Genomic DNA, 11,973 nt, shown 5'->3' on the forward strand with positions numbered 1-11,973 from the left:
AAAAATGTGAAAACACCGAGGCTGCATCGCAATAGTGTAAAACCTACCATTTTTTGATAAGTTAGGACCATAATGGTCCCGGAGGGTTCGATTGAGCCAAAATTTGGTACCTGGGTGTTTTTTGATGTTCCGGATCCAAAAGCGATGGTTTGATACTCTATTGATACCTAAAAAATAGGGCTACAGTTATATGATCAATTTTCAGTATGATAGAAACTAGATTTGAAAACTGAATTTCATCCTGATCAACTCAAAACTTGTCAAGGCGTAGCGAAATTTTGTGGGTGTCCTTAGGGTATCCAAAACTACCCTCTCATGCAATTTGAGGCAATCCAATATGAGGCTTATTGCTACAATGTTCTTATTTTCAGCAGCATCTTGAGCACCTCTTATTCACCCCTAGGATAAAAGTACGTCAAAAATGACACATAACACTTATAAATCTAAAATCCTCTATAAAAACAATGTATCTGATTCAATAAACACATCTAAATTTTCATGATCGACTTGAATGATCAAAATTAGAGTTTTTACACATTTCCCTAAAAATCCACGATTTTTTTCGATTTCGATCAAAATCATCTATTTCTTGAGTCAAACTCAAGTTATTTGAATCCTCCACAATAAAAATTGTCTCAATTGTGATAATTAAATGAGTCCTGTATATCTATTTTGGATCCAGTAAAGGCCTCAATTGTTGATGCTACAGTAAGACTGTGGCTCTTTTCCATTTTGATCCACTTTTTATTCTTTTTCAGACAATTATTGGATGGAAAATATTGAAAATCCTTTTTAACACTATTGATTTAATAAATACATCTGTGGACCTTTAGAATCGATCTAGCGCTCGAAATTGGAGGTTTTTTTTCACGTTTTCTAAAAAATCTGCCATTCTTCAATTTCAATCAAAATCTTCTGTCTTGGTTCAAATTGAAGATATTTGAATCCTCTACAAAATAATTGTGTCAATTTTCTTGATTAAACGAGTCTTGTATATCAAATTGAGATCAAAAGATAAGGTTGCTGAAACATTAAAAACAAAAAAAACAAAAATTTGATCAATCGAATCAAACAATTTTAAAAAGAAAAAATTGTTTTCGGGTAATAAGCGTTGGATCTTAATGTCCACCAAATAAACTATCCACATTGATTGTCAGAAAGGACTTAATTTAAACAAGCGTTGGATCTCAATGTCCGCCAAATAAACTATCCCCATTCATTGTCAGAAAGGGATTTATTTTAACCTTTTATGGGATGCAAATTCAACGAACGCCACAAATTTTCTAAAATAACAGTCTCATTATGAAACGGTGATATGAAATCACTTCCCTGTTTCCTACAATAATTTACCCAAATAATAGATTAAAATTTGACAAACTTGATAAAAATTTGACTAACTTTACTTACTACAATAAAATCAGCTTCTCTGACTAACCAAAATCAATTAAAAAAAAAATGATATGATTCATATTGGCCCCTACTATACATTATTTTAGACAAGATGGGGTAAGGCCCTGATCGACAGTTTGACTGGTCTGTCCGGTCTTCACATCCATGCTCTAGACATTATTACTTGGAAATCTTCACAGCATTTTAATCAGCTGTGAACAATATTCTAATTAGCTCCATTATCATTTACTCAAAAAACAAATGTGGTCCAAAACCATCAATCTACTTCAATACATATACAACTCCCCCTCTCTCTCTCTCCTCACAAACTACCAGCAAGCCTTCAACCTCATGCTTTTATACTACACATCCCAATGACCAAAACCAACAAAATCTTAAAATCTCGATGACCAAATCCGACAATCCTAAATGATACTCCACAAAATCTTAAATGGGGTATATAGCATGCTGCCGCGTGGCGTATATTTCACAACTCCGCGAAGGATTTTTTCTATCTGAAAGTTTAGGGACCATCTAGTATCACTAGATTATCTTTCAATTAAAAAAAATAAATTTTGAACTCTTCAACGCCCAGGTCTCTCCCTCAAAAATTGGATTGTTCTAGTTCAATCTTAATACATCATTATTGTTTTAGGCACATAGAGAGCGCGAGCTAATTTTTTTTTTCTTTGACGTTGATCACGCAGTGATAGAAATTCCGTCCCCAAAAATTGAGATCTAGTAAATATCCAGAGCTTGAGTTTTGGCAGAGGGAGCAAATGGATAGTATGCTCCTGCAGAAGCAATAAATTGTTTCACAATTTTTAATGGCGAAGCAGCTGCTAAATTTTAAACGCATGGCATAAGATAGATGCAATGGGCAAACAAACAATAGCAACATACAAAGTGAAGAAAAAGGGAACTTTACCACTACAAAACACAAACAGAGTAACCAACTAATTCAGCCTCACCATGGAGCAGAGAAATAAGTGACAACCAAGCCAAAAGGGGCGAGAGGAACCGCCAGAAAGACGATCAATAGTCTTCACCTTCATCCACATCATCAGTACCCTCAGCACCGACTTCCTCGTAATCCTTCTCTAATGCCGCGAGATCCTCACGAGCTTCTGAGAACTCACCTTCCTCCATTCCTTCGCCAACATACCAGTGTACAAAGGCCCTCTTTGAGTACATGAGATCGAACTTGTGGTCGATGCGAGAGAACACCTCGGCCACTGCTGTGTTGTTGCTGATCATGCAAACTGCACGCTGCACCTTGGCGAGATCACCACCAGGAACGACAGTTGGGGGCTGATAATTTATGCCACACTTGAAACCAGTAGGGCACCTAAAAGACATGTAACATTGTTCAAAATCTCTTTTTCATTTGATTTTAAGTATTTCTAAGATAATACAAGACCAACTCATTCTTATTGACATGTGCTCCACAATTCCAATTTCTCACAACAATGTCCAGTGTTAACAATGAGAAGGATTACTATAATGGATTACAGAAACTATGGTGTGTACGATGGAAAATCATGGCGCATTGGGGTCATCACCAACGATCTGGTGTAGTGATCACCCAATGGACCATAATTCACACAAAGAATTTGTGTACAGTTGCTTTCCATGCACAATAGGTATTTAAGTTGGAAATTTATGGATCAGAGTAGTACTGCCCCAAAACTAGCACTGCCCCTTTCTCTGTTGGGCAGGGGTAGCTTCTCTTCACTAGCTTGGATACATGCCCTCAAAACTAGCACTGCCCCTTTCTGTAGAATGTTTATGCATGTCACACACCATCTGATCCTCAAATCAGATGATGATCAAAACAATTTCAATTTGATGATCATACATATCAAAACTGATCCAATAACCACTACGCTAGTTCCGCCGATCCAAAATCAGTGAGACTCATTATCCCTACCAGACTATCAAGACTATCCATGTTTCTTTTCTCCTTTTCTTGGGGCTAGTTCAAATTCAGTTACTACAATTTCTAATCTCCATTAACAGTACTTGAGTGAGTACTGTAGTGAGTATGTGCAATGCCAGCCCGAGAAAGTGCACAGCGTAGGTACATGAGAACACCTTCACTACTAGCCAAGTCGGAGTAACTCAGGCTGAGTTTTATAATGCTGGTTGTTTCAGACAAAATCGAGGCAACATCAAGTCAAAGATGTTCTATGCTTTGTTAGAAACGAATCGGGCTTATTATTCTATAGACCAAAGCCTAATGAAAACCAAATATAGATAGTAATCAGAGACAGTACTAGAATGCTAACCAGTCAACAAACTGAACAGTCCTCTTGGTCTTGATGGTTGCAACTGCAGCATTAACATCCTTGGGGACGACATCTCCACGGTACATCAAACAGCATGCCATGTACTTACCATGCCTTGGATCACATTTCGCCATCATGCTCGAGGGTTCAAATACTGCATTTGTGATCTCAGGAACTGACAATTGTTCATGGTAGGCCTTCTCAGCAGAAATAACTGGGGCGTATGAGGAAAGCATGAAATGGATTCGGGGATAAGGCACAAGATTGGTCTGAAACTCTGTAACATCAACATTGATTGCCCCATCGAACCTAAGAGACGTGGTCAGGGAGGATATGATCTGAGATATTAACCGGTTAAGGTTTGTGTAGGTGGGCCTCTCGATGTCAAGGGATCGCCTGCAGATATCATAAATTGCCTCATTGTCCAAAAGGACCGCAACATCTGTGTGTTCCAAGAGGGAATGCGTGGAAAGAACACTGTTATAGGGCTCTACAACTGCCGTTGAAACCTGTAAACCAGCCAAAATACATTTTGCCATAAATTAACAAGTACCATGCAGAGAAACTTCTTCCCTCAATAAGTATAGCAGAGTCAGATTGTTGAGTTGCACTACATGCAATTTTATATAATTCAAGTCCTACACTGGAATTGTTATTTGTAATAGAGCATATTTTCTATTTTGAAAGCTAATAATAGGCTCTCCCTAGGCAATATTCAAAACTGCAGATATCAGGCGCCTGGCTGCCCGCCCTGGGACAGGGTACCCTCACAATCCTCAAAAAATTGAAACAACCCCCCCCCCCCCCCCCCTTGATATGAGTTTTAAACGAATATATAAGATTAAGATGTTACCATGTTAGTTTTACAATAAGACTCTACTCATTAAGATATCATTTAACGAAACATGGCACATTGTACCTGCCCGACCAAGGAGAGGGTACAATGTATCCCCCCCCCCACCCCCCCCCCCCCCTCATTTTGAGTTTTAAATAAATATATAAGATTAAGATGTTACCATGTTAATTTTACACGTTACCATGTTAGTTTTACATGTTACCATGTTAAGATTAAGATGTTACCATGTTAATTTTACATGTTACCATGTTAGTTTTACATGTTACCATGTTAAGATTAAGATGTTACCATGTTAATTTTACATGTTACCATTTTACATGTTACCATGTTACAATGTTACCATTTTACATGTTAAGATGTTAAGATTAAGATGTTACCATGTTTATTTTACATTTTACCATGTTAGTTTTAAATAAATATATAAGATTAAGATGTTACCATGTTAGTTTTACAAGAAGACTTTACTCATTAAGATATCATATATGACACATTGTACAAAAAAAGAATAAACTATTCATAAAAGACTATAATATATGCTCAATTTCATCGTCCAAATGAGAAAAAAAATCAGTCTTTTACCTACAAACATGTAAATACATCGTAAGAGAATAAAAAAGTAAAAGAAAATATACATGATCCACAACATAATATATTGTAGCAAAATAAAATAGAAACCCTCTTTCAAATATGTTAATACTTTAAAGATATCAAAATCAAATCGATGTCGGTGCAAACCTCATATATTGGGTCGCCAAAAGTTCTCAAAATCAACTACTAGAAGCTCCAAATCCATGTGCTGCTTTTCTTTTGGGAAGAAATTAAAAAAATAGTGGTTTTGGGGGGATTTTCTCACCCCGAAGGCCACGGTTTTTGTTTCGAGGGTTTAGAATACCCCCCAAAATCCTTTTCCTCCCTAAAAAATTAAATTTTTTGACCCTCACCGAGGTTTTTTTTCTGCCTATCCACAAAGTGTCACAGGGTGGGGACGAGGCAGGCGCCCAGACAGTAGCGCCTAGGCAGCGCCTTGCCTGCCAAGGTGGCCGCCCAGAGATAGGGCGCATAATGACCCCACTTAGACAGAGCCTAGGCATTTTTTGAATTATTTTGCCTATGTGGTCGGGCGGCCGAATTTTCGAACAGTGACCCAAGAGTATTCCATATTAAGATACAAAATTTTCTGTTAGATAGTGTATTTCTATCTGCACAGGGGGCATTTCTGTAAATCACCTTTTTATAAAGGTCCATCTGTAATTCTCCTAGGTACTTTAGCATCCATAAATGAAAACCCTACATTTTATCATTATTTACATTCCTGAAAGGCATATAAATTCAGATAATCACTATTAAGCACAAAAAGTCTAAAATCATATTGAACTGCAAGGGTTTGTGGAAGCGATGTATTCAAAGATGCAAACAGTAGAGAACAAGGAAATGCATAATCAGGTAGCGTTCCCATTCATTAACTACAAAACAAATAATCAAATACATTGATTGATGAATTCCTTACCTGAGGAGAAGGATAAATAGTGAACCCGAGCTTAGATTTTTTCCCATAATCGACAGAAAGCCTTTCCAACAATAGAGAGCCCAAGCCAGATCCAGTACCACCACCGACAGCATTGAAGACCAAGAACCCTTGCAAACCAGTGCAGTTATCTGCTAATTTCCTCACTCGATCAAGGCACAAATCCACAATCTCCTTACCCACTGCACCAAATAACCAAAACCAAACCTAAGACAACAAATAAAGGTATATAATATCTTAAAATGGAAGCTATGTGCAGTACATACTCCTTAACTAAATAATGGGACAAATTTTATTCTACTTTTTATAAAAGACAAGGCACCGTTCTTACCAGTGTAATGTCCCCTGGCAAAATTATTGGCTGCGTCCTCTTTGCCGGAAATGAGCTGCTCAGGGTGAAAGAGCTGGCGGTAAGTCCCAGTTCTCACTTCATCGATAACAGTGGGTTCAAGATCTACAAATATAGCACGTGGGACGTGCTTCCCAGCACCTGTCTCACTGAAAAAGGTATTGAAAGCATCGTGTGCAACCCCAATAGAATTATCACTGCACAAAAAATTCCAATCCATCAAAGCTTGAGTTCAAGTTTGTGCTTAAAAAGATCAACCTTTTTGTCCTGGGAAACTTTCAAAAGAATAAAACAAAAAATAACAGAGTTTTGATTAAAGTAACTACCAGAAAACAACAAAATTTTGCCATTACTCTAGGATCCTTAAAAGTTACTAGTGTCCATGAAATATGACCACAACCATGACAATTTGGTCCAAGTTGAGAAATTTTATTTCAAGACCTCATCCAAAGAAGATAAGGTGTCAACATCAGGCTTACCAAACATAAAACCAAAAAAAAAAAAAAGAAAAATAAGGAAAAAAGGCAGATTCTTACATGCATACATTTGAGAAAACACCAAATTGGATCGTAAGAACAAGTTATAACAACCCTAAAACATTTCTATTGAAAATAAAATCAGAACAAAAATTTTTTTAAAAAAATCACGGACACTTAGCAATCAATCAAGCTGAAACAAGCAAGAAAAGGAAAAATAAAGTAATATACGGTAGAAATTCATCCAGATTTCACTAAAACTATGCTATTTTTTGGGAAAATTCAGCATATTAAAGTAGAGAAATCTCATTGAAAAGACTTTGGTTAAATTAGTGAAATGCTACTCAATTTTTGTGGTAAAAAAACTGAATATTATAATAGAAGTCAGTAGCCAACAAAATTTAAAATTATACCAATTGCTGCCTCATAGAAAGAGTACTAACAGAAAGTAACACCCTAAATAAGCCACAGGGATGAGAAATAAGTTATCAAAGCCTTGGGACTCAAAACTCCTCACAGATCACACAACCAGCCGCTTCAAAAGCATAAATTCCATGAAAAACAAAGCCTCTTTACCTCTATAAATAAACAATAGCATAAGTTATACGAGATAATCACATGACAAACACTAAATCCTCATGACTCAAGAGAAACATTAAAAATCAGTACTGAGCAAGAAACAGGAACATCCATGCTTTTAATCAGTGCAAAATCTCACACAAAATGATAATTCATCAGTTAAAAAAGAAATTTAAAAATAAAAATTACATCTTACAGGGAAAAAAGAATCATTAAAACTAAAAATTCATAGATCAACTCAGAGAAAAGTAAATAAATCACGGAAATGCATCCCAACTTGAAGGAAGAACCCCATGCACAGCAATCCACAAGTTTTAAGCAAAGAGATAAAAGCAAAAAGGTAATAAATAGTTCACAAACCCCAATTCTTGTTTTTATTATCAAACATTACAGATCCCACTTAAAATTGCCAACAAGAACAGCAAACAACAACAATAATATATGACTTCAGGAAAAGCACGAGCACTCCACACAAATTCACCTTGAAAATTGACCAAATTCCTTGAATTTTTGTTTCAGATCAACGATTTATCACCTCAACTCCATGGAATAATAGTGAAATCAAGAAAATAAAGCATTCGTCAAAGAGAAAAAAACAAAAAGGCAATAAATAGTTCATAAACCCCAATTCGTTCTTTTTTATCAAACATTACAGATCCCACTTAAAATTGTCAACAAGAACAGCAAACAACAACAATAATATTTGAATTCAGCAAAAGCAGGACCACTCCACTCAAACTCACCTTAAAAATTGACCACATTCCTTCAAATTTTGTTGCAGATCTACAATTTATCACCTAAATTCCATGGAATAATAGTAAAATCAAGAAAATAAAGCATTCATCAAGGAGTAACATGACTAACTCCTGTCAAAATAAAAATGTAAAATCCTTCAAAAGTTAAAAAAAAATCAGAGCAGTTTCATCTGATTTGAACCCTAAATAAACTTAAAACCGACAAAATAAAAATAAATACCTTCAAAATCACTGCATTCCAATCAAAAAGAAAAGAAAAAGAGAAGAAGAGAAGATCTATAGCAGAGAAGAAGAGAAGATCTATAACAAACCTAGGCATGATCCCATCAGGCTGAATCCCATGCTCGAGACAGTAAAGCTCCCAACACGAATTCCCCACTTGAATCCCCGCCTGCCCTATGTGGATGCTAATGATTTCCCTCATTTAGTCTCTCTACGCTCTTCCTCTCTCTAGCTTTGGCCTCCTCTCTCTAGGGTTAGGAACTGCTCCGATGAATCTCTCTCTCTCAGAGAAAGAAAAGAGCGTATGAAATGGAAAATCAGGACGTGGTGATATTATTAAGGGGAAATCATAAATGAGTTGGGTTCCGGTGGGCCCCCTGTATTGGCGCCAACCGGGTAAGTGGACCCGGAGTCGGCCAACCTGTCGCTTTCTGACAACCCTCTGTATGCGGTGGCACTCAACTTTTTCACCTCCTCACAATATTACGTCGGAAATTGTTTTTATAGGTCTGCAACCCTATTAAAGCCTCATTTAAAAATTTTCAAGAAAATGTTTCAATAGGTATGCAACCCATATCAAAATAAGTGAAACATCTCCAAAACTAACGAATCTGGTTCGAAAAACTTTCAAATCGATCATCTGGGCTTTGGATCATTATGCTTTGTCAAAATAAATTCAAATTTTAAAAATAATACATATAACACATTATCTTGACCGTCTATTTCACTCGAAAAATAAATATCACGGAAACCATTTTTTGAGCATGCATTGAAAACTGGTGTTAAAACTATAAAGACGATTTTCAATGCTCAAACTCCTTTCCCAAAAGAGGATTCAAGGTGAGGCTACTTTACTTTTGTATAGCCTAGGCCCTATGGAAATTGCATCTTACCGTGTATGCTGTCTCATACCTATTAGTGGGCGGCTCTCCTTTTCCCTGGTCTCCATCAATCGAGTTGTTCATCCTGCTGGACGGTGAGAAGTGAAGTGGGCCCGTAAATATTGAGGCGTGCATTTTTTAAAATATCTAGTTTGTTGTTTTGCGTGTTCCCAAAATTATCCGGAAATTAATTGGGGATCCTGGAGGAAAAGCGTCGGTGTTTAAAAAAACGTCGGGTCCACTCAAAAATCGCCATAAAGGGATCGTATAAGCTAAAGAAATGGGAATCGTCCGGTTTTACACAGTAATTCGTCGATTCACTGTAAGGAATCGGCGAGTCCGTGAAGAACACGGGTTACACAATATTTTTCACGGGATTCTTCAAAATTTGTCATTTTTTATCATTGTTTTTATTTTTTTTGACATGTGATCTAATTTACAGACTGTAAACATCTTTATTCAGCTTTTACAATGATTAAATGGTTGAAAAATTTGGTGTTTTTGGATCACGAAACTTGCATTTTTAGGGTTTCCGCCTTTCCTTGTGTTTCATACCAAATAGGGCATGAATCTTTCAAAATTTGTAGGCATTTTGATTGTAAAGTTGTGCATCAAAACCTTTTGTTACTAATTTGTAATAATCGTTGAGAAAAACAGAGTTTTTTGGAGATTGAAGGTTTCGGTTCACAAAATCAAGTAAGAAGTTTGGGTTTTTTTTTTTTTCCGCCATATGATTTATTTCACGACATATTTTGAACATAATGAATTCAATAATTAGGGTTTTTAATCTTTATTATGTCTATTATGATTTAAAATTTTCAATTTTATGTAATCTGGTCAATTACAGTATAAAATTTGAGATGAACACACAGATGTCTGTGGAACCAAAATTCCGCTGTTTTTTTTTTTTTTTTCCGCCTTTTGATTTTTTTTTCATGATATATTAGAAATAATGTGTTAAAAATTTAGGGTTTTGATTCCTTATATTATTGTTTATTAGAAAATGTACTCAATTGGATGTAATTTATTTACTTAGAGGTGGATTTTTTAGTTAAAATGGCTTATATAAAATGCCTCTGTGAAGAACATAATTTTTTTTTTTTTTTTTTTTGTAATCCATGATCGAATGTTTTGTAATACTTGATCGAATTTTTTATAATCCATGATCGAATTGTTTTTTTTTTTTTTTGTAATCCATGATCGAATTTTTTGTTCTTTTTTTTTTTTTGTAACCCATGATAGAATTTTTTGCAACCCATGATCGAATTTTTTGTAATCCATGATCAAAATGTTTGTTTTTTTTTCTTGTAATCCATGATCGAATTTTTTTTTTGTAACCCATGATAGAATTTTTTGTAATCCATGATCGAATGTTTTGTAATCCATGATCGAAATGTTTGTTTTTTTTTTTGTAATCCATGATCGAAATGTTTGTTTTTTTTTTTTAATCCATGATCGAATTTTTTGTTTTTTGCTTTTTTTGTAACCCATGATAGAGTTTTTTGTAATCCATGATTGAATTTTTTGTAATCCATGATCGAATTGTTTTTTTCTTTTTTTGTAATCCACAATCGAATTTTTTGGTTTTTTTTGTTTTTTTGTTTTTTGTAATCCATGATCGAATTTTATGTAATTCATGATCGAATTTTTTGTAATCCATGATAGAATTTTCTGTAATCCATGATCGAATTTTTTGTAATCCATGATCGAAATGTTTGTTTTTTTTTCTTGTAATCCATGATCGAATTTTTTGTTTTTTTTTTTGTTTTTGTAACCCATGATTGAATTTTTTGTAATCCATGATCGAATTGTTTTTTTCTGTTTTTGTAATCCACGATCGAATTTTTTGTTTTTTTATGTTTTTTTTTTTTGTAATCCATGATCGAATTTATGTAATCCATGATCGAATTTTATGTAATCCATGATCGAATTTTTTGTAATCCATGATCGAATTATTTGTAATCCATGATTGAATTTTTTGAAAATTTGTGATTTTTTGTTTTAATCCATGATCGAATTTTTTTTTATAATCCATGATCAAATTTTTTGAAAATTTGTATTTTTTTTTTTAATCCATGATCGAACTTTTTGAAAATTTGTTAATTTTTTTTTTTAATCCATGATCGAATTTTTTTTTTGTAATCCATGATCGAATTTTTTGAAAATTTGCTGTACTTTTTTTTTTATTTCTTTTTATCCATGATCGAATTTTTTGAAAAATGATGATTTTTCGAAAAGATGTGAAAATCGTGATAAGGTTTTGATTATCATGATGTATTAAACCCAATTTTTAATTTTTATTGTTTGAGTTTGCTCTACTTTTTTTTTTTTTTTTCATGATCGAATTTTTTGAAAAATGATGATTTTCCGAAAAGATGTGAAAATCGTGACAAGGTTTTAATTATCATGAGGTATTAAACTATATTTTAAATTTTTATTGTTAAAGTTTTTGTTGAAAAAACTGTATGTTGATGGATTATTTATGCAAAAAAATGCATGTTATTTTATTTTTAATGCAAAACTATATTTTTTTTATCTGTTGTTTATGGATTTTTTAGTTGGAATGACTGATGTTAGCTGGCTCTGTGAAGAATTGTTTTTATTATTAATTTTTTAATGCAAAAAATGTATGTTCTTGATAATTGAGTTGTAA

At 34.3% G+C, this 11,973-nt stretch overlaps 1 protein-coding gene across 1 annotated transcript; it reads right to left on the reverse strand.

Moving 5' to 3' along the window:
* Positions 1-2,150: 2,150 nt before the first annotated feature.
* Positions 2,151-8,745, reverse strand: LOC18448826 (tubulin alpha-3 chain). Its single transcript, XM_006858882.4, has 5 exons — positions 8,529-8,745; positions 6,390-6,604; positions 6,041-6,240; positions 3,678-4,186; positions 2,151-2,737 (listed from the first exon to the last, which is right to left on the reverse strand). Exons 1-5 carry the CDS (start codon positions 8,639-8,641, stop codon positions 2,425-2,427), a joined length of 1,350 nt encoding a protein of 449 aa, XP_006858944.1. The 5' UTR covers positions 8,642-8,745; the 3' UTR covers positions 2,151-2,424.
* Between the last annotated feature and the right edge of the window lie 3,228 nt (positions 8,746-11,973).

Source organism: Amborella trichopoda, chromosome 3 (assembly GCF_054954075.1).
Source record: "Amborella trichopoda isolate Santa Cruz 75 chromosome 3, AtrichopodaSantaCruz75HAP2 v2.0, whole genome shotgun sequence".
NCBI classification, from domain to species: domain Eukaryota; kingdom Viridiplantae; phylum Streptophyta; class Magnoliopsida; order Amborellales; family Amborellaceae; genus Amborella; species Amborella trichopoda.

Excerpts from the sequence above, each read along its gene's own strand:
- LOC18448826 (XM_006858882.4), bottom strand. The coding sequence starts at position 8,641 with ATGAGGGAAATCATTAGCATCCACATAGGGCAGGCGGGGATTCAAGTG. Across the intron at positions 6,605-8,528 it reads CCTGATGGGATCATGCCTAG|TGATAATTCTATTGGGGTTG; the intron begins GTTTGTTATAGA and ends TTTTTTGTGCAG. Across the intron at positions 2,738-3,677 it reads ACTGTTCAGTTTGTTGACTG|GTGCCCTACTGGTTTCAAGT; the intron begins GTTAGCATTCTA and ends CATGTCTTTTAG.